Raw genomic sequence first — 23,285 nt, forward strand, 5'->3', positions numbered from 1 at the left:
TAGGGGTATATATCTCAGGCTGGCTACTCTTCTCACAAACTACCATAACACTCATATTTTCCAGGAAATTTGTCTTGCAGGTATTCTGACACGACTAGGGCATTGTGCACAGGTGCACCATTCTGTTGAAACCCAAGTTTTCAACTTTTGTTTTTTGCGGTCGACCCGTGTGGCGCAGTTCAGTTGATGCTGGACGGTGGTGCTAAGGGTCCCTGGTTCGAATCCGGGTTCGGGCATTGATATTTGTAAATGTGTAGTGGGTTGGGTTGGTAGAGCAACCTTGGCTGAAACCCCGCCCACTCAAAAATAAGAACAAAAAGAAATGTGTGCCATACATATATATCGTTGTATTCGTAATAAAAAATGCTACTTGCCCAATATAGTGTGTATTTTTTTACCGACAATACAAAAATATGAAATTGATGATGATTTCTCCAAAACGAAGCGTATTGAAAATCCCTCAATGCTGTCTTGTAGAGCTGAAAAAGTGGCAATGAGAAAGTGTTTTTTTATCTCTTCCAAGGACCTTAAAAATAGAGAATGCCACATCCAGGTGTTTTTAACGTCCTTGATCTCTTCAAATAACATCCGAAAAAAATAAAATCGAAAGCAAATCAGGTTCTCTGGAATATCTTTTAGAAGTAATCGGAATTTTCTGGTTTATGATGTTATAAGATAATAACTCTTTAATTGCACATATTTTTTCTAATTTGACCATCGTCCTATGTTCTATGGTGTCAAAGATCACCATGTAGACATCTTGGACAGAGTGTATTTTATTTAAAAGAAAAGTGTGTTTCAGTGCAAATCACAACAAAGTTAATTTGAAAAGCATTTGTTTTTAATATATTAGCATTTAGTATTATATCAGTCTAATTGCGATACTCATGGTTTCCAAAAAGAAGTACCATTAATAAAAACTGTATGTTTGTGAAAGATTAGTTTTAAAATGTAAACAAAACAATAACAAAAATAGTCTGGAAAATGTGTGCCGATGAGTTAAATGTTCATCAACCACAACAGTCCTTGGGCATCTCTAACATGAACATTAATAAAAAACCTACAATAAAAACATAAATACTTAAGTACTAATATGATCAATTTTCGACATTTCTATACGGGTAACTTTCCAATTCTTCCTCTGTTGTCCGACTTTTGAATCCTTCATGCTTAGTGTAGTTTTCATCAAAGATATCTTTGATATGTAAACTATTTTCCTCCACCTCCATATCGTCAAGTCCGAGTTCCTCACGCTTAATCTCCTGAGTGGCGCCCTCTAATCGCGTCAGCGGATCCTGAGTCTTCCTCATTTCTTCTATCTCACTTTCACTTAAACTACTATTATAGTTACTTTCAAAATTTCTATTAGAACTATCAAAGGCACTGCCTGATATGGATTCACTTGAGGAATTGTCACTCTGGCCCCCACTTTCCGTATTATCATATTTCACCGACGTCAGTTCGTGAGATGGCGGATGCGGATTTTCAGAGTACATTTGCGCGATGACACAATCACTACAAAAGTCGATAGAATCACTTACACACGACTTACAGTGCCATCGTACGCCGGTGATGGGCTCCTCGTCGCAATAATCACACTACAACAAACAAGTGAGAAACACATTTACATGTGGCGCCACCTACCTTATAGTCAAAGTGTTGGTAGTTTGATGCGAAAGAGTTCTCTTTCAATTTTTCCTGTTTAACTTTACGTAGAATACTTAATTTAATGTCAAGGTCACTTTTGAGACGGTTGTCAAACGTTTGCCCAGGCACCGTGGATTCAGGAAGAAGGTAATTTAGTAAACTGCTGTGACTGGAGCTGTTCGTACTTGGCCCGGGAATCGGCTCGCTCTCGTTCATTACGACGGGTATGTCCAGCTGAGGAAAGAACGTGGACGGTTTGAACAGGAAGTGGTTGTACCGCTGATGATTGTGCAACTTCGACTTCTGAACGAACCATGTGAATGTATTTTGTTAATTTTTTTAAATAGTTTCTTACCTTGACTCTTTCGGCATACTTTGGAATGCGTCCAGGTACCGGTAGCCCGGCTTTGTACAGTTTCAGAAAGTACTTTTGTATTCTACTCGATACCTGTTTTACTGTGCGATTACCTGGAATATAATAAATTGCACTGTCAGAATATTTAATATCTCTTAATTTGCCATTCGTGTAAGTTTGTTTATTTAATTGTAAGATGATAATATTTGCGTTATTTAAAATTAAGAACATCTGGTCAAGTGCATTTAAGTGTTATCTGCTCGGATGCGATAAGGACGTTGTTATCGCGGAATTAAATAAATTATTAATTATATAATTCGAGAAGAAGGCCCTCTAATTAACTTTTCTTCTGTTTAGTACCAATAAAAATCAAAATCCCAATTCTCAGCATTTGTGCAGCACGGTCAAATCAAAGACTCAGCACGATCACTGTGTACAGAGCGTTTTTCGCATTTTTTCCATATTGCTTCCAACTGTAAGGTCTGTTGTTTTCGAAATAAACTAAGAATATAAGATGCTCACCTCACGTAAATCGGAAAAACCAAACCAATTTTTTTAGTTTTAATAAAGCCTAATTTTGTTTGTTCATTTGCATGTTGAAAGATGGCGTCGGCGGCCAAATTTCGTGGAGTCCGGAACTTTTTCTCCGCACCTCAGTTAGATATGGACTGGACTTGGGGTCGCATCCTGTTAACACTTTTTCAAAAATCAGAAAGGCCATTCGTAAAAAATTCCTCCATTTTGCTATGTGTTGCTGGGAAAAAGGCAAATTTTGTAACTGCTTGGGAGTGACGAAAAAACTTGGAACTTGAGTTTATCTGTAGTCCCAATTTTCGGCATAAGCGACTATATACAGGGTGGTGACATGAGTAAACGCATCATAGGCGATTTCAATGTAAAATTCATAACATGCGATTATTGACTCCTCAAATTATTTTAGAGCAAAAATGTATTAAGGTTTTTGTAGAAAAATTTTTTACGTCAATCAACGTATTGGTTTTCAATGTTTTTCATAATAAAGACGGAAAATTGGAAAAATAAACCCCCATCTTTTTCAATAATCTGTGATGCCATGGAATTTTATAATAAAAAAACTACGCCAATATCCGTCATGCCATGGAATGTCTGCTATGAAACAAATCAAATTCTATCAAAAAGTATTATATTTAGAACAGAGAATTCAACATAAAGAAAGACCAAATTACTAAAAACGGTTTCCTAATATAACAATTTACAATAAATGTTCGAATAAGTCACCATTAACTGCAAGACAGTAACCAAGTCGATTATAAAATCCATTTCCATTTCGAACTGCTGCTAATTGATAACTGGATATCTTTTTGTTTTAGAAAATTCCATGGCATCGCAGATTATTGAAAAAGATGTGGGTTTTATTTTTCCAATTTTCCGTCTTTATATGAAAAAAATTGAAAACTAATACGGTTGATAGAAATAATTATTTTTTGAATAAGATATGTTCAGTGTTCCAGACAAAATGTTCACCCTGTATTTATTGACTTTTAAACAGACAAAGAAACAGCGCCATCTCTCTCTCAGATAAAAATTTCATGAAGAGAGGGCTCCTTTGATGGGGTTACCTAATGCAGCAGCTATTTTCTTAAACCTCCTAAATTCAATCGCCTCTGGAGGATACACAATCAACAGCTCCTCTAATCGCCTTTGTTCCTCTGTTGTCCATGGCTAAAACAACATGTCAACATGCAAGCCACAGTTTGAGATACTTACTTTATTGAACGTATCAGCTTGATCACGTAATCGTTTTTCTGTCTTAATTAAACTTATACCGTTGGACGAGGAACTGCTTTGTTCATTAACAAACTGTAATCCCGCCTCTGGTAGGTTCACTTTAAATTTTGACCACTGTATGTTGGGAACATCGGCGATTATTTGCAAATCTGGTATTCCCAAATCTTTGCCATCCTTCAATTTCTGTATGAAAGCAAATGGATCTTTGAGAGCTTCCTTCTGCAATTCTACGACTTTATCGTAATCCTAAAAAAGTTGCCTATGAAATATTAAAAAAAAGCAGGACGATATACTTGAATTGCTTTGGCTCGTTGCGAATCGAGTATAAAAATCGTCTTTAGCACTTCACTATAATCGGAATTTCCCTTCAAAGCCAAATGATCGGATTCAAAATAGAACAAATCGTCTTCTTCCTCTTCCTCATCTTCTTCAGATGTATGGTTCACATTCATATTTGCCACCGAGTTACTGCCATGCCATCTATTGATATAAGGGAAACTACATTTCTATGTAAAAATAAATTTTAATCTTTAAACATCTCAATTAGGAAGAATAGATTGCGAATTGAACTTGCAAAATTATGTACAACTACAATGGGATTCGATTTATACATTTTTTCACCTTGAAGCGATTACTACATTTTAAATTTACACGTGAAATTGACAGCTGATCGGTTCGACATAACCTTAAACTTGCACCGAAAATAAAGAAGATTGCGCGTGCATCCCGCATTCTTTTCATGTTAATTTAACGGTAATGACTTACAAATAGTTGTAGACGCCCCAATCACATTAAATAAATTCGTTACAGCTTCCAATTATGTAATACTCGCAAACAAAACAAATTTTGGGTGGTACGTGGTACCTTATTTTACACACCTTGCAAATTATAGGCGGGAAATTCAAATTCAAATCCAAAATGCTCGCAAGTCGTCTGCGGCGGTGTCTACGAATTAGGGCCCTACACACAAGCGCTTGTCGTTACAACGACGACCCAAAAAAGGAATCGCCCCTTAAGGCGATGTTAGATGATGCCGCATCGTTTGATGATGTACAGGTGAACAAAGCACAGCAGCAGTGGGCCACCTTACCTTACCTGGAAGGGACGAAGATACGCAAACAGGGAGAGTACTACAAGAAAGCTAAACGCGATCCGAAGGATGCCAGTATAATTTTATTTCCGGGACAGGGCAATCAGTTCGTGGGAATGGGAAAGGACCTCCTGAAGTTCCCGATCGTTCGGGACTTATTCGAGTTAGCCAACTATGTCTTAGGGTACAATTTATTAAAGTTGTGCATTGAGGGTCCGAAACAGAAGCTGGATCAGACGCGGTACTGTCAACCGGCGACTGTGGTGACGTCGCTTGCAGCAATTGAAAGGTTAAAGGAGGAACGACCGAGCGCTATCGATAACTGTGTGGCTACTGCCGGATACAGTTTAGGGGAGATAACTGCATTGATTTTTGCAGGTGCCATAGGTTTCGAAAGGGGTAGGTGGTAGATGCTGTGTATATTGCGTTGACTATTTTGCTGTGCAGGTTTACAGCTGGTAAAAATACGGGCCGAGGCTATGCAGTTGGCCAGTGAGGTGTATCAAGGTGGAATGGCCATGGTCTTTTATAAACCAGATACAAATTTAAATAATGCCTTAACGCAAGCAAAGGATTGGGCCTTGGCAAGGGGTGCTGAACAACCTGTCTGTCAGATAGCCACTTACGCTTTTCCACATTGTAAGATAGTAGCAGGGAGTATAGAGGTAAATATAATGACCAGACAATAATTAAGGCACTGTCATGTGCCGTTTGTATGAAATAGTGTTCAAATTATGCGCCGGTTTGCGCTCTTGGAACAATATTTTGCATATCAAAAGCATCATCAGAAGCCCTCGACAATTTGCTAAAGAGTATGTTCCATTATTTTTATCAAAAGGACATAAGTCAAAGTTGACAGTGTTGACAAAATTTAGTCGAGACGCGCTTGCGCAGAAACAAAATCGACATTCTTTTTCTATTGGCGCATAATTTGCGCTTTGATTTCTGCAAGCACTAAACTAAAATAAATAAAACAATAAAATATAGTAAAGTTTGCGCCGAATTGTAGAAAACTTTGCAACAGCCCTCAATTCGCGATTTATAAGAAAAACTTTTTAGTAATGAACTAAGTTTGTTTATTAAGTGGCAGAGGAAAGGGTCGTTGATGGTACTCGTTTGTCCGAAAAGCCAAACGCTTGGGCAGATTCAAATTTTGCACTGTTTCGCGCCGTTTTGCGCTGTGGTAAATAAATGTTGTGCTTTATTGTTCAAATTCCATTTTAAGATGATCAGGGTTAGTTCCTATAAAAAAAATACTTTTGATTCCTTATTGGGTATACTCAATATTTTCTTCTAGCGGATTTAAGGTATTTTTGGGAGGAGCTTAGGGAAAAGAGGCGGAGATTACCTATATTTAGGCATAGAATCATAGACAGGCCTAGCGATTTTTTGGGGATGGAACTCTGCAAAAAAGGGCGCATGTAGTGATTTTGAGGAGGGGTTTGAGTTTTGAGAGGGGCTTGCAAGATCTATTAGAAGGTTATAGTCCCGTTTAAGTTGACACTCTGGGTCCGCAACCCAAAACGACTCACATTTTTTAAATTCTATCTATTGTGCGCAAAATTTGGCTACGTGTGTATGGATGCACAAAGAAATGCTTAAGTTCAAGTTCTTTCTAACTTTTAAAATGATCCGACGTGCTGATGTCGCTGATGATGTTTTTTCCGACCAGTTACTAAATATGTTCTGCTAGTGGGTCTAGCTTTTTTGGGCACTAGATTGAGCCAACTATGCGAGTTTTGGACGCGGTTTTTAGCGGGGTTAGGGGAATCTGGGCGACGTTTACCTCGTTTGCACGGTGTTTAGCGATTTTTGGACGGGACTTAGAGAAAGGTGGGGGCGAAGAAGGCGATTTTTTGATGGAGTCTAGATAAACGAGAACGACGAGATTTTTGGTCGGAGTTGTCCCACTCTAGTTATGGGACCTCAACAGGCTTATGCCCAATTACAGAGTGACCCGCATAATTCTTTTTTTAGAGGTGCCCCTGCAGAAGGTCTTGAATTGTACTACCCCGGTATTTTCCTTACGAAATACCAAAACTGCAGGAAAACCTAATTCGGAGTAGCCGGCAGAATGCTCGAAACTGTTCTAAGGAAATTCCCACCTCTGCCACAGATGAAAAATTCTTACCTCAGCCAAGGTTTGAACACCTGACCTTTCGGATATGTAGCCCAATGCTCTACCACACTGAGACACATAGTCGGAGTCAAAAGAAATGCGTAGGGGATTAGCGATTAGACTGTGGGATGGCAGTTTTTGTGCGGGTCTTAGAGAAAAGATGATGGGGTTTAGCGATTTTTGGACGCGACATACAAGAGGGGAGGGTGCTTGCCGAGTTTTTAGCGAGATTAAAGGAAAGTGGGTAGGGATTAGAGAAAAATGGGCGGGGTTTACCCAGTTTGCGTCGAACTTAATGATTTTTAACCGGGACTTGAATAAAAGAGGCAGAACAGAGGCGGGCTTAGCAATTTGTTGGCAGGGCTTAGAGAAAATGGGGGGGTGGGGGGTGGTCGGAGTTTATGAAAAAGGGTAATTACTGATTAGATTGGGTTTTAGAAAAAAAAAGGTGGGGCCGGTGGGGGTTTACCGCATTTTGCGCTCGGTGGGGGGGGGGGGGCTTAACAAATGGCGGGTTGGGAATTTTGTGGTGAGGATTAGAGAAGAAAACTGGACGAGCACTAAAGAAACAGTGCGAATAAGGCATGGGGCCTAGATATAATGGGCGATTTTTGAGTGGGATGTATGTAGAAAAAAGCGGGTGGAGAATAAAGAAACAGGAGGAGGAGGAGAGTGTACCGATTTTGGACGGGGCTTAAATAAATGACGCGGAACCGACGTGGACTTAGAGAGAAGTGAGCGGGGCATGGTGAACGAGGCGATTTTTAGATGGGGCATATAGATAAATGAGCAGGGGCGGGGAGTATGGTTATTGTTGTGCACGTCGCAGGAAAAAGATTTCGGAGTTTTCAGAAATGTTTGAGCGCGGCTTAAGGAAAAGAGATGAGCGAACTTCGCGATTTTTGAGGGGGGGGGGGGGGGGGGGAGCGTTACCGATTTTTGAGCGGAGATTAAAGAAAAGTGAGTCAGGAATGAAGAAACAGGGTATTTTTTTAGCATAAACTATAAAGGTTTAACGATTTTTAGGCGAGGTAAAGTAAAAAGATTGTGGGTTTAACGGGGTGGAGGGGGTGGAAGGGGTTAAGGAAAGGTGGTACCTGGTACGGTTTGGTGTTTTTTGGAGGGGATTTTAAAAAAACGAGGGTGGAACCATTGTATGTATATACAATTGGTGGAACTTACGTTTTTGGGCGAGTTTTAGATAAAAGGGGCGGGATTTGCGGTTTGACAGAGTTTAGAAAAAAAGTGGTGGGGCTTTTGTCAGTCCGTCAAGCGAATAAGGCAAACGGGGCTTTCTGAGAAGGTTGCCGCGCGATAAGCCGCTCTGCCGTAATTATAGAACCATGTTTGGTTAAATATTCCTATCCAGCATACTCAAGCTTGATCTCAGTGAGGGTTGATTTTGGTGACTATTTGAGGGATGACCCACTCCAGTTACAGAGGGAGTAGAATGGGTCTAAATCAGCGTTTCTCAAAGTGGGGTACGCGTACCACTGGGGGTACGTCATTGAATGATAGGGGGTACGCGAAAAAATTTACGTAATGGTGGCAGCTTACAACAAGCGTGACGACGCACTAGCAAAGTCGCACTTATTTATGTGAGAGTGGGTTTTCACACCTGGTCATGTTAAAGACGCAATATATAGGAATCGACTGAACGCAGAATTGCTCCGAGAATCGACTCCATTTGCGAAAAAAAACAAGCCCACCCACCACATTAATTTCAGTAGGTATAAGGTAGCATAACATAAGTAGCTACTAAAAGGTTTATTTTTTTTTGGGCCTTAGGTGGTGTTGAAGTGAAGGTTTGTAGGGTGAGTAGACTCAAATTTTTTTGAACCTACTCACCCTACAAACCTTCACTTCAACACCACTTAAGGCCGAAAAAAAAATAAACCTTTTAGTAGCTACTTATGTTATTTTTTAAATTATTTTATTTTTTATTAAAAATAGTTCTTTTGTTTTTTTTTAAGAAAATACCTTATTTGTTTTACCAAATTTAAGACATGATTTTTTAAATAAAATGCCTATCTGTAGTCTGTATTTTTTAAAGGGGTTCGCCATGGGCTTGACAGTCTAATAGGGGTACGTGGAACAATTAAGTTTGAGAAACCCTGGTCTAAATAATATGAGCCCTATGTACCGTGTGCACTCCTCTCTAAATCAAAAATCCTGTCAGGATTTTTTTATCTCTTTGTGTGAGATACGTCTGTAATAGTCTAGGCCCAATTTTTACCTACATAATCTGTCGGTGTGTCTGAAACCGAAGCTCGTGGAAAGTAGGTAAGTATACGAATTTAGTAAAACCAAAGAGTATAGTAAAACTTGGCATGGGGACTATTAGTGAGTGAAAACTAAAAATTCCAAGAGTTTGGAGCGAAGGGGCCAACTCCCGGGAGCGGGGTCAGAAGTGAAATTCTGTTCTGGGATGAGCTCCCAGTGCTACAATAATATTAGGAAGCAAGTTCATGGCAACAATTGTTGTAACTATGGGCAAAGAGCTCGGCAAAGGGTACTCTTTGCTATGGGTGCCATAGAGCTTATAACTTCATCTCAGCTGGTCATGGGCGCCGCTACTAAAGGGCAAGGAGGGGCCCGGGCCCCTCCCTGGGATTTGAGAAATCACTTAATCCATTTTAGAAAATGTTGAAAGCTCGCAATAAAACCAGAACCTTATTGAGTTACCTTAATGTCCATAAAGTTGCTATATTGTATAGACTATAGAGATTAAATTAACCGAAGACCGCAGGGTGGCTGTTTGTTTTGGAAAAACATCAATGACGATACTGTCATCACAGAATACGGCCTTACTGCCATGTCACTATTTCGGTTCGGCGCTTTTTAGCGCATTTTCCAAAAGTAAAATGAACGCTATTGTCCGCAAATCCCTTCCTTCCCGAGCTATTACTGATTCTATGCGGCGAAAATGCGCTTCCGTGGGTCGCGAGTGACCACGTTTTTAACTTGTTATGGAATAGATGCACATAAAATGGTGAATATACGAAGAATCGCATACGATTCAGTAGGGGAATTTTTTGTTACTCAGCTGGTATTGGGAAATCAGACTTTTAATCCGGCTCATATTCAATAGCACTGATCCTTGAACTCGTAGAAATGGATTGGCGAAGGTTTGACATCGCTGTGTCTTTTCGTTCTCGAATTAGACGAGGAACAGACGGACAGGCAGACGTACAAAACCATCACGTAAGAGGAATTCTTTCGAAATAATTAAATTGTTTTATCCTACTCTACATTCAACATTGTAATCAATAACATTATGGTTGGTAATTTGTTATAGTTTTGAGTAGAAAAATTATGCAGAAACGGTTTAATGTTACAATTTGCCCTTGAATTTGCCTTACACACTGTAATTTTTATCACCCGCAGGTTAGTAAGGGAGGTATTGCATTGGGGTAAAAAATGCCCCCCCCCCACTTTTTTACGGAAATACACCTTTTGAAGCACCAGGACTCCGAATCCAACAAAATTTTGATGATGTCGGTCTGTAGTATACTGTTATTGTAACCAAATTTGGAACACATATTCTTTAGGTATAAAAGGAAGAGCTGAAAAGCTTTCGGGGAGAATAGCGCATGCGCATGTGTGTTAAACTCTCATTAACGGGTAAACCGATTGGAACCAAATTTGGTACTCATATTGTTACACCTAAAAGCAGGGTAGAAAGCGCATGCGCCGGTGTTTTATAATATACTGCTATTAATTTCATTTTTTTCTTAGTAAACTACTGTAACTTGTTACTTCTGTTCTTGTTTTGTGTTGTGTCTAATATGTACCTATTTACTAATTTAAAAATAGTTAGGTAACATTTTTATTCCAAAAATGCAAGGGCCCCTCCCTAGCGAATTTTCCTCCGGCGCCCCTGCAGCTGGTATTGCTTAATTTAAATTTCCTGAATTTCACTTACAAATAAATAATCTCAATGTTCAAATACGATGGATTAATATTTACATTTATTTGTAGGCAATAGAATTTTTAGAAAAAAATTACAAAGAGCTCAAACTGAAAAGGATCAGACGGTTACAAGTGAGTGGGGCGTTCCATACCGCTCTGATGGATCCGGCGATCAAACCGTTTGCGCGAGCTCTCGAGACATCGGACATATCTGATCCGGTCATTAGTGTTTATTCTAACGTGGATGGTAAAGTCTACAGAGACGCGAAACATATTAAAAAGCAGCTCCCAAAACAAGTAAACGCTCTAACGAAAGTAATGGATTGTGGCAATTAACACTTGCTGTTTTAGATTGTTAGGCCCATAAAGTGGGAACAATTGTTGCATACGGTTTACGAACGTGATCCTGAGGAACATTTTCCACGTACATTCGAATGTGGTCCAGGGACTTCGTTGAAAACCATGCTGAAGGAAGTGAATGCGAAAGCTTGGGATCAGTGTTTTAGTATAGAAGCATAAGTGTAAAAATAGTAAATTTTGCAATTTATTTATTCTTTCCTTTCATACAAACAGAGATGTACAGTAGAACCCCGATTATCCGGGCTCCACGGGACCGGAAGCACGGATAATCCAAATTAATATTCATTTTTTACATATCAACATATTGTATAGGTAATGCAGTGCTATTCATTAAGTTGTAGACATAGGGATTTACGTGTATTGTTTTTCCATATGGAAATTATTGAATTTTCTGGTTTTCTTTACAGAATGATAACTTGTAATGATCCTAGGGGTTCCCCAAGCCGACACTGGTACGAATGAACTCATATATTATGTAATTGGTTCTTTTATGGGTTCGGACGTGAGATATTGTCGAGAGAAGAATTAAATAAAAGACAGAATGTTGTGGGACCGAAGGGAATAAGAAAATGAAATTTATTACGCGCGAAGCTTGGTTCCGCGGAGCAACTCCAAACCGAAAAGTCATGAAAAAAAGATCCTGCAAGAGAAAATACACAAATACAATATCTCAAATTGTATGATAAAAATGAGGTAATCGAATCAAATGAAGTTAAACAAATCCATAAAAATAAAACACACAAGACATCATAAATGCAAGTGGAAAACATGGTAAATCAATTTGGTACAAAAACACATATACAACTCGTAAAATGATAAATTGCATGTACATAAGAAAACATAAAATGGCGGGCTCGATAGGTACTCCGCAGTCTAGTACATGTGAGAATGTCAATAGCAAGTATTCATGTGAGTCCATTATCGCTCAAGTAAAACATATTTTAAGTAGAGGAAATGTTAATTAGAGGACCCCTTCATTCTCGAATTGCTAAGATGCCAAGAGCTGCGATCCGCACTGTACGAGCAGGCAACAGATACAGCGAAGAATCGGATTGTATTAGGTACCTACTCCATGGAGACAGTTGAACCACTCATACACAAAAACACCAAATCGCCGAATTTTATAAAATTAAGAACCGTTGTTTAGGGGGTCCATTTTGCTTGCCGTAAGTATTGATCGAGCTAATTTTTGCGAAACCATACCGTCCAAACAAAGCAAATGATCTTTCTGCCTTTTGCACTTTTGTAAGTAGATACCGTAATTTTTAACTTTTGCGTAAATTCATATTTTTGAATTCATACCGTTTAATTTATACATTCCCCATAAGTTTACCGCACCATATCTATAGGAAATTCTTTTTTTTTTGCTCAGTAATTTCTACCGCTCCCTTTAATCGCAAGGTTACTTTTTGTTACTTTCATTAGTTATAGGGGGGGATATTGTTTCGCGTTCCTGCATTTGCTTTCCCGTAGATACCGCTACTGAATCCGGTTATTTTCTGTTCCCGCTTAGGGAAAATGCTGTGCGCTTTAATTTTGTTTTAGAATTCACAAGTAGCCGGCCGCCGCTTGCCCTTTAGAATTCTCGGAGCTGCCGTTTGATCTTGCCCGAGGCTTCAGGGACCTTGGCATCCTGGGTGTCGCTCGAGTCCCTCCGTTCCACCGATGGAGCACCCAGGTTGCCGCCGACTGCCGCTACTTTCATCTGCTCACTTGATTTAGTGAAAATTAAATTTTTTCTTGTAAATTAAATTACAATCATTTATTCTGCTAATGCTTATTTAATTTTTCATGCCGTTTGTGCGCGGACTTGCTCTCGAAGTTCGTCGCATTGTATATTTTTCTCTTTTGTATTTTGCTGTCGTCGATTTATTTTGTGTGGGTTATGCCAGGTTTTGTGTCCACAAAAGGTTTTCCCGTTATCGCCGTTCGTGTGCGTAATATATTTTATAAGTTCATTTTTTACGAACCAAACTATTAGTTTTATTGAATGCCCTTCCTAATTTTGGGTCACACCCCAACACATTAAAAGAACTGTCATTCTATACACAATGTAGTTCTATTCATACTACTCAATCGAAGCAGACTGTTATCGAGATTCGAAAGTGCTGCGAAACGTCCGTCGTTTCGATAGTTAGACGGCTTTACTTGTAGTTTATTTTCGCAGAGTTGTCAACTGTAAGTATAGGGTACCTAAGTCAAGATTGCAGTGCCAGCCTAGGATTATTACAGAATGGTTTCGAAAATGTCAATAAACGGAACTATGACTGCAGATATCACTTACTTGTATTGTGGTTTGCTTTAACTCATGCACGTTTTCTTAATATCGATTTTCAATGGTACATTAATAGAGCTCGCTCGTCTTCTCAGGAAATGAAACTGAAAAATGATTTAGCAGAAATGGTTAATGAAGAGACGTCATTTTAAATTTCATTTTATTTAGCATGTAAAACTATTACAGCAGTTCCATAATAAAAATTAAAACTCTTAATTTGTCATAAATGCGAAAATACACAATGGCAAAATTACCGAGTTGTCATCTAAGAGTTTGGAATGATTATTACAGAATGTGCCATTTGCCGCGAACTCCTCGGCATGAATGGAGCTCTATTACAATTTCTAGGCCACATAGGACAGCACATCGGCTAAGTACAATAACTTTTTATTGAATGACAATTATTCGTTTACATCTAATGTACTTTGTTTTCAACAGCACAATGAGAATATTTCATAAATTGTATATACGTCTAATTTAACGCTGCAATTATAATTTTTTTTCAATAAAAATATACTCGGAGACAAAAAAATAATTTATTTATAGGCACCTAGAAGTATTCAGATTTAGAAGCTGATTTGGCATGAAAATTACATTGGACTTCTCAAAGTTGCTAATTGAGTTGTTGCCTCTGTCAATTTTTGCAATTCAAAATTGCGCAGTTATTAAAATATTCAATGTTCTGTTACTTAATGTACAAGACAAGTCGCTATACTAAAACCTAACGTAAGTAGCAGTACATCAAAAACTTTGAGTGAGTGCATTATGGTCCCTAGTATAGGGACTATGCTCTATGCAGAGTAAGTACGCCATCTGGGAACATGTGTAATTGTATTGTACATAAATAGCTGCTGTAGAGTTGCCAAAATATAAAAATGTGTAGATAACTGGACTTACTCACTAAAGAAGGAATGTAAAACACTTAAAATTAAAAGGTAGATAATATCAAAAATTCACTAGCAACTTCAAATACTCAAGTTTAAAATACTTTATAAAAACACAACCGCACATATAAAAAATAAGGATTAAAAGATTTAAAGTTTGCTAGTTATTGCACGTCACTCACAAAAACTACAAACTTCGACTACTTTTCATTCAATCTCGATAAATAAGTCGCGCTATTACACTAAAAAAGGATCGCTTACTTAGTTGTAATCACAATAAGAACTTAAACTTAATCAGACTACGCTCTCTATTTTGTTCATGTCATAACAGACCTCGGTTGCTATCGTCAGATTCTCCTCGGACTCGCTGTCGGAAGAGCCGTCGGAGTGGTCGTTCGCCCGTTTTCCCGACACGCACGATATTATGCGCGTCGTTCTGTCGGGATTCGACTCGAGCGTCGAACTTTTGCTCGACGGCGGATTCGAGTATTCGGATGTGTTGCCCTCGTCTGATGCGATTATCTCCCTTTGGAGATGATTTAGTGAATACTTGTACCTGTTTGTTCGTCGACCTGGATATATGGGCCTTCGGGCCAAACTAGAAAGAAGATATAAATTATTAACACTCGCATCTTTCAAGTTTGTTTACTGTATTTCCAGTAGAATAGTTCTGCTATGCGCCAAAGGAAGAAAAGTTAAAAAATACAAAAGAAATATTGCAGCGCAGGCCACATAGGGAAGGTTGGACAGGACTCTGTTTTTAAGGTGCACAATTCTATTAGTTAAATGCCAATTGGTTTTCTTAGTATTGTTGGTTTTAAATATGGATCTGGTATTAAAAGTAAATCGGAAATTTGGTGGAAAATTTATGAATAGAGGCTCATACTTGTTCAGTTTTATTAAATTTTATCCGTAGTTGTACTTATGCTGTAAACATGATGCAAATATTCAGAAGGTTGTCATTGTTTATTTTGTGTAATTTTAAGCAACACGTGGGTAAAGAATGTATTGTGTCTTTAGGAAAATCAGATGCTTGATAAGGGGACTTTATCAAATTAACATTTAATTGAATGATTAAGCGATGGCATAGGTGTGATGTTTAGAGATAACGAAATGCAGTGTAACCAAGTGCTCGCTTTTCGTCGACCTCCACCGAAGTTAACAAACGTGATAGACGTAGTGACCAATTAAAAAGTTGGCGCACCGATCTAACGAGGCGGTTTTGGGTTAGCTGATTTAGCGTAGTACGTAACAGTCCGTTGCGCGTAAATTTTCATACAATTTTTCCGGCAGTCGACCGATGTTTTGAAGTTTTGGTCACTTGTCAGTTAAACGTAGTTTTCTGATTGCTGTACACAGTAAGCGAGCACGCGTGCAGTTACAAGTCATAGGAGAAAAGTTTTTCGTCAATGTTAAAGTTTGTGAGCTGCCATTTTCAACTATGTCAATTATCTTGGAATCGGAACCAGAAGAAAGTGTACACGGTTGTGCGTTTACGTAAAAATAAATCTAAACGGAAAATGATTCAATAAGGCCCTCTTGGCCTTTAGTTTATTTGCTTTTTTTGTAGAAATGTTTATTTTATTTTTGTATGTCTTTGTGTTATTATATTGCGTATAGTATAATGAAAATGTATGTTTTACGTTTTGTTTGATTTCATCAGCACCTACAGTAATGTTGAGTCACCCTGTATCCGATCAAATCATATGATTTGAATTCGAAGTCAATTTTATGTTATATCGGAATTATTTAATTTTGTTAATTTTGTTTAAATAATCGCTTTGTGCATTTTGTTTATTTTATTGTAAATTTTGATTTACGTGTTGACAGATTAAATTGTTATTGTAAAAGTTATCTCCGGTCCTTATCGCTGCGTAAGTTAATTAGTTTCAAGATAAGCACGTGTTTATCGCAGAAGTAAGCAGATGTTAATTCTTTCGAAGATGTAGTATTTTGTTAAGGAAGGTGGAACAGGAGCGAGAAACGGAAATTGTTTTAAATAGAAGAGGAGGAAGTTAATTATGGCTTTTTTTGATGGGCAAAGCTTTTTGTAGGATGGTCAGTTCTGCCAGTTACAAAGCTTTGTTGAGTTTTGTCTATTGGAGTTAAGTTACACAGAGAAAAGTGAATTTTAAATCGAGTTGAGCGGAAGCGTGTTTTACGTTTACGAATAAGTTTTCCAATACCCCTTAAAGGAAGTTTTGTGTCCATCAAAGAGCCAATGCTATAATTGTAATTACAAGAAGTCAGTCAGTCGAGCAGTAAAGTTTATCACTGGTTGTTTTGTATCTTGTGCGTCATTTATTGTAAATCGCAGTGCCGACCAGAGATTTTGAATTATTGACACTTTAAAGTAATTAAGATTTCTTTAATCATTGTTCTATCGATCGCTTGTTACGTGGTATGTGTTATTCTGGCCCTTAGTAACCTTTTTTCGTTCAGCTTATTTGATTGTGTTATGTTGGATAAAATTGTCCATATGTAAATTGTTGGTTTTTCTATTTTGAACCCAGAACTACATCAGGAAAATTGTAATTATTTCTTTTGTTAATACCTGCATTTAATTGAGCTAAGTAAACAGGTGGGTGGTTTGAGTGACCGTTTGTCATTGCATATAGCAATATATTATATACCGTATCGTTTCTAAAAAAAAAAGTAAGTAACTTTGTTGACGGAGTATCTCCATGTTTTGAGTTTTATGATATGTAAATAAGATTGAGATTGAGATTTTTTTTTGTTTTTTATTTATTTATTTTTTTTAAATATTTAATACTAATATAATAATTATTTGTAGTCTCAAGCTTATTTACAGTACAACTGTACTTTTCCCATGTTTTCGCATTTTTCAATAGTTTGGTCCTAAAAAACATACTTTAGCTTGCGGCCAAAATTTTTAATCTTATAGCTAGCAAAATAAAACAAGCCGTAAGAGTACAAAAAAAATCTGTTTTATTAATCAAACAAAACAACCTCTAATAAAACAACCAACAAATAAAGCAACTTTCAAGGCGAAAGCTTTACCTTATTTTCAAAGGCGCTTCTTTTCCAAGTTTACTATAAGAACAAACAAGACTAAGAAATAATTCACTCGAAATAAAAATTCTTTGCAAATACAAACTTACCTTCTGCGTCGCAACGAGTCATCATAATGACCGTCCTCGTCCGTCAAACTATCGTTCGGCGCATCCTCGGCGCTGTCCAATATCTGTCGATCCGAGCATATCTTCTTCCGAAGCACCTCCTCGATTTCGTCCGATATGTTACCATTATCCGAGGTTCGAGTATCGGAAAATATGTTGTCTGTGTTCGCCTTAATGAAAGACAACTTCCTTCCTATCGTTTCCAAGTTTTCGTCGTCGCTGTCGCGCATCGTTTGCGTGTTGCTGTTGACCGTGTCCGATTGGTCTTGCAGCTCCGTCGGGTCGAGTCGCGTGTAAATTTCGACGGCGGCTGTTGCAAAAATTAGTTTAATTGAATCTCTCTACAAAGTTGGCGAATTTTAAATCTGTTCAAAAATAACACAAGTATAGCCCAGAATTACACACACAAAATCCTTACAGAGTTGGACATTTTTCTCAGCACTTGAGTAAGCCTATTTTTATTTTTTGCCTTTATTTTTGAGTGGGCGGGGTTTCAGCCAAAGCTGCTCTACCAACCCAACCCACTATACTTACACAAATATCCATGCCCGAACCCGGATTCGAACCAGGGACCCCTTAGCACCACAGTTCAGCTATAACTGAACTGCGCCACACGGGCCGGCAATATTTCAAAATTCCCGTCTTTCAATCATTTTTTTTTAGTCCAGGGAATAGAGGGTTTCAACTTGCAAAATGAGAAGTAGTTCCGGTTTATTTTGCATGTCATAGACAGTCATCTGGTAGTTAAGAATCTAAGTTTTCGACCTCCCACCCCTTGTGCTTCCCCCGTACCACCCCCAAAACCCCTGAAATTTGGTTGGGTTCTTAGTTTTTCAATCATATCTTTTTAATGGTTCACTTTAGAAAAAATATTCTAATTATCAGTAATTGTAGACCATAAAATTCTACACAACTTTGATATACACTACTTTTTTGTGAAATGTTTATTAAAAAAGATATAGAGCTTGAGAGTTGGTTATATTTTTAAAAATTCTGAAATTTCTATGTTGATGTTTTAACCAAATTTCATACTTGCCGTATAGNCTATTCACTATATATCTCTCTTGTATTTGTTTGTTTGTGTTGTTATGTGTTACAGAAAAGGCAGGAAAGCGCTCGTCTGAATTCAGACGGCCGTGACGACCAGAGTTCAAAGGTAATATTTTTATTTTCGACGACTCCTTGATCAAACGTTTGAGTATACATTGTTTTTCATTGTTTTTCGATACAATCGCGTAATTACTGGATGTATTTGAATTGCCATTTAACAATCAGCTCCGCTGTTTTCTGCGGAAACCTGTTTTGATATTGATAATTTCCAGACTACGAGTTGATCCCTTTTTGCTAAATTTTAAACGTTGATATCGATGATTTATTAAATCACCCTCGAATGTGACCACAATTATTATTTCAGTTCTACCGTTCCAATTATTTTATTTCTTTAGCTCAAGACCAGAGCAAGAATCTCTTAGTTTACTTTGTTCGCCCTTTCGGTAAGTATTCTCTTTTTTTGAAATTTACTAAAGAGCAAGTCTCGCCTATCCGGTTTACTATATTTCCTTTTGCCTCGTTTTGGCTAGTGTACAAGAACCCCACGGGCGGGTACCCTGATGCCCTTGACCTTAAAAAAGTTAAAAATATCTCCTCAATGATCAAGATGCCCTCGAAACGTCACTCGCGCCTTCGCGTTCCCTCCACGTCCCCCATCACCCCTCCGTTATGGCGTCCGAAACATCGATGCGGGGTGTAATGGGGGGGGGGGGCTCTTTAGATACCAGAGGTGCGTGCGGAGAGTAGTACCGCATCACGTTTAATATCTCCGCTGTCCGCGCACCGTCCCGAAATGATATTTCCCTAGGGAAAATCCGTTTCACTCCAGTACAGCGCATTTTTGCTCCCACACGCGCTTTTCTTCGCGTTGTCTGTACCGCGCACTTATATATAGTACATATATTATGGTTTATGGTATAGACAGTGGTATCTCCACTCCTTGACCCGCTATGAATTATAAACAACAATAAGTAGCAAACTCTCATTACTCAATGTCAATGATATACCTACTGCAACAACAATCAACAAACTCAATGCATACACTGAGTTTTGAACTCAGTTTTAATGTTCCGTGTCAGACAGTTTCTTTCTCTCTGCCTACTTTATACACGTAAGGTGGTGTTACCCCCAAAAACCGGGTTTGCGCATGCCCTTATAAATTTCCCTTTATCCCTTCTTTTATTTAATGTAAACTTTTTACACATGAGAATGGATGTCAAAATGATAGGAGTGATCTTAACACAGCCCCTCTATCCATCTCATCTCCGCGCTTAGCCATGAGCGTTTAACAAAATTCCAACTCTACAATTTTTTGTTTAATTTAACTGGACCGAATAGCAGGAAACGTAAAAGTACCTGGTTGTGTGTGTTGGGCCATGTAGTGTATTTGTACGGTGTTGCCGTTTTCTGGCGATTTTTGTACTTCATGGAGTATGACACGTTGCGGTTGATTTGGACGGTTTGTACTTGACTGAATCGTACTGGCTAGGCTGTAGCAGCTCGGACTTAGGTCCGTCTCGCTCATTTCCATGCAGTCGGTTTGCGTTTCGGAGTCGACCAAAACTGACGACCAACCGCTGGACATGCGCGATGATACGGTGGCGCGTGGAGATCCCGAGTTTGTTCGATGATGGCGTTTGCGTGATTTTAACGATGACGATGCGGAATGTACAACGGGTAAGGACTCAGATCGATTTGTCGTGTTCGAATTTGAATAAACTGGAGGCTTTGGAGGTATCTGAAAGGATAAGTTAGCATCGCGCGATAGCAAAGGAGACTCACAATTTGTGGACTATCCGGACTGGTGAGACTACACTCCGGACTGGTGGGTGTGGTGCTACTGTTGTGACCACACCGTCGCTTTTGAAACTTCATAAACGGTTGTATGAGCCTCTTTTTACTTTGCATCATCTCCCGCTTTCGCGTTTCTTGCTTTTGATGCTCAACTTGCAACAACACCGCGTGTAACTCTAAGTATAATTGATTTACTCTTTCTAATTTCCGATCGTAAAGCTCCCTAACGTCTCTTACGTGCTTCAATTCAGTCTCTCTCTTTTTTATCAGCTGTTCTTCCTTGACTTGAAATTCGTGTCTTCGCTTCTCCTGCTGCAGTTTGAAGTAGGTGATCTGGGTCTTAATTTCCTCCTTCCAGCTCTCTTGGGTTTTGAAAAACTGCTCGTCTTTGTAACTACTCAACATCTGCAAAGAAATTTTAGCACCAACCTCTACCGAAATAGGTAGGTACAATTACCTCAACTGAGGCAATTTCTAGATGATTGCAAATTAGTTTGAACGAAGGGCGATCTTTCGGGTTGAACTTCCAACACATCTGCATTATCAGCTTGATTCCCTCCGGGCACGTGGTCGGTACTGGGGGTCGCAATTTACCCGTGCCAACCATGTACATGATCGAGCTCTGCTCCATGTCTTTGTAAGGTGTTTCGCATGTCAGTAGCTCCCACAGAACAACCCCAAATGACCAGATATCAATCTTTTCGGAACAGGCCTGTTCCTGGATGGCCTCCGGCGCCATCCAAGCGACGGTACCGGCGAAACTCATTTTCGTGCTCACCTCATTCCAAGTTCTCGACGTACCAAAATCGCTTATCTTAATCAGTTCACCATCCCCAATTAGTACACTACAAACAAAATTAGTTCAAATCTATATACATCAACCGCCTTCTTACTTTGGACTTTTTAAATCTCTGTGTATAATTTTGTGTGCGTGGAGATATTGCATTCCATTCGCAATTTGCTTCGCCCATGTGACGACCCGTGCAGGTGTAACCATTTTTTGCTGATTTTTTAATAGGTCATACAGGGGTCCGTACGGGCAAAATTCCATTACAACACAATAACATGGAGATTGCGTACAAACGCCTTTGAACTTAATTATATTCGGATGATTCAATTTACGCAAATTTTTGATATCGGTTTCTTTTACGTCCGATACCTTTTTAACGGCCACAGCTTCGTTGTTTAGTTTTCCTGAGAAAACGATCCCTTGCCCTCCACAACCCAACCATTGCAAATCCGTTATGGACTCGAATGGGATTTCCCAATCGTCTAAGCATAGTCTTATAATAATTGTATTGAGTGAAGTGCGTTCAACTTACCTTGATTCCCTTTGATCTCGTGGGAGTTCGCTTTTCCAATTATCGACCATACCGGTCTAAGACATCCGAAGATGCCTTCCATCCATCCCTGTTTTAGAGCGAATGCCGGTTGGGGTGTGTCCGGCGAGCTGTCGTTGCATAATGCCTCTGGCACGCTTATTGATACTTTAGGCCGTTCGCCTGGTTGATGTATGCTCAGTTGACCCATTTCATCTTGGATGCATAGCATGCTGGAAAAAATAGAAACGTGTTAGTTTTCCATCCTACATGCGGTTTTTCACTAAAAAAGGTGGCTAGGACAGTGTGGGATTCTTTCATAATTCCCGAAACCATTTCGGATACTAGAGCCTATCAGAGTTTGAGTTGCTTCGTAAACATTTCAAGGAGCTATTTTGCCGCGTTGGGGAATATTGTAGACGTGTTCGTTAATTCCTTTTTTAGGAACCAAAGTAGTCCTACAGTAAACGAGTCAGTCGCAGTCTGGCAAATAAACATACACGGTGTAGTTAGGTAGGGGATCCCGGTTCGGGAATGAATATGTGCAGTGTATAGTGGGTCAGCCTTGTCTGAAAGTCCTAATTAAGAATAAACGCAGAAAAAATGCCTGCTTTTCAGCGACGTCGGAAGTACGGGTCAGAGGGGGCGAGCCGCCCCCTCAGTTTTTACACAAGGGGGGCCGCGCGCCCTCTAAGAATGAGTAGATAAATCATTCAAAAGCGACTAACACATCTTCTACCTACGGCATGTGCGTGCAGAAATTACAAAGAGTGTAGAAGTAGAGGATACGTTGAAAGAATTTGCCAGCAAAACTGCGGAGAGGTGGAAAATTTTTGGATATATTTAATTTTTTATACTTGCTTTCTTTACAATGCTCAATAGTGCAATAAATAGGAACAAAATTTTTGTAACTTTTGTATGTTCTAGTTCTTCATTATTTTTTAAATAAATATTGATGATCTATGGAGTATGGAGTATGGGTATGGTCTTCTCAATCGAGTCAAGTATCTCTGAGTTGCTCAATTGCATATAACTAGACATCCTCCGACACTTTTTTAAATTTTTTTCAAAACTTTTCTTTCAAAAATACATTATTTGATTGATTAAATAAACAGGTTTCAGGGTCACTTACAAAACCCACTGCTTTGCATTAATTTGTACACAATTTTGCATGGGAGGGACGTTTCAGACTCCATGGTCGCTGATTTTTGCCCCCCCCCCCCCAACCGTTATTCACTTCCGACGCCCTGTTTTTGTTTTCCAGGATTACTGGATCATTGAAGTACAATTGCTGTACAAATCCTACATGAAATTGCACATTTTCAACTGCCCTTTAAGGGAAATTGAATCGGAAGTGGCTATTTAGTGCATAAATTAAAATGTTCTTGTGAATGTAGTTACGTACGTGGCGACATCTCATTGGAACTGGATCAACTATTACAAGAAAATAATTTGGAAAAGTAAAGAGATTACCAAAGAGCCGGAACCGGAAAAAAAGATTTTCTTATAGAATATGGCCTGTAGAATACACAATTTCAAACAGTTCCAAGATTGGGCTACTAGTTCAAAAGTT

The 23,285-nt window shown here is 38.8% G+C and overlaps 3 protein-coding genes across 3 annotated transcripts; 1 reads left to right on the plus strand and 2 right to left on the minus strand.

Annotated features, from left to right (window-relative positions):
* Window positions 1-823: 823 nt before the first annotated feature.
* LOC116173802 (ZZ-type zinc finger-containing protein 3) lies at window positions 824-4,303 on the minus strand. The gene is made up of 6 exons (XM_031491506.1): window positions 4,063-4,303; window positions 3,749-4,015; window positions 3,601-3,703; window positions 2,003-2,115; window positions 1,645-1,950; window positions 824-1,598 (listed from the first exon to the last, which is right to left on the minus strand). The coding sequence occupies exons 1-6, from the start codon at window positions 4,219-4,221 to the stop codon at window positions 1,098-1,100; spliced, it is 1,449 nt and encodes a 482-aa protein (XP_031347366.1). The 5' UTR covers window positions 4,222-4,303; the 3' UTR covers window positions 824-1,097.
* A 118-nt stretch (window positions 4,304-4,421) lies between these two features.
* LOC116173803 (probable malonyl-CoA-acyl carrier protein transacylase, mitochondrial) lies at window positions 4,422-11,437 on the plus strand. The gene is made up of 5 exons (XM_031491507.1): window positions 4,422-4,522; window positions 4,580-5,258; window positions 5,307-5,524; window positions 10,960-11,187; window positions 11,242-11,437. Exons 2-5 carry the CDS (start codon window positions 4,688-4,690, stop codon window positions 11,407-11,409), a joined length of 1,185 nt encoding a protein of 394 aa, XP_031347367.1. The 5' UTR covers window positions 4,422-4,522; window positions 4,580-4,687; the 3' UTR covers window positions 11,410-11,437.
* Window positions 11,438-13,671: 2,234 nt separating this feature from the next.
* On the minus strand, window positions 13,672-21,956 carry LOC116174842 (mitogen-activated protein kinase kinase kinase 12-like; the record flags this gene model as incomplete). The annotated part of the gene is made up of 8 exons (XM_031492846.1): window positions 13,672-15,007; window positions 17,431-17,463; window positions 17,532-17,859; window positions 19,956-20,337; window positions 20,382-20,798; window positions 20,851-21,238; window positions 21,287-21,665; window positions 21,716-21,956. Coding segments are annotated over 8 exons (2,472 nt in total), but the record flags the coding sequence as incomplete, so codon positions are not given.
* Between the last annotated feature and the right edge of the window lie 1,329 nt (window positions 21,957-23,285).

This window comes from Photinus pyralis, unplaced genomic scaffold, assembly GCF_008802855.1.
Source record: "Photinus pyralis isolate 1611_PpyrPB1 unplaced genomic scaffold, Ppyr1.3 Ppyr1.4_LG6, whole genome shotgun sequence".
NCBI lineage: Eukaryota > Metazoa > Arthropoda > Insecta > Coleoptera > Lampyridae > Photinus > Photinus pyralis.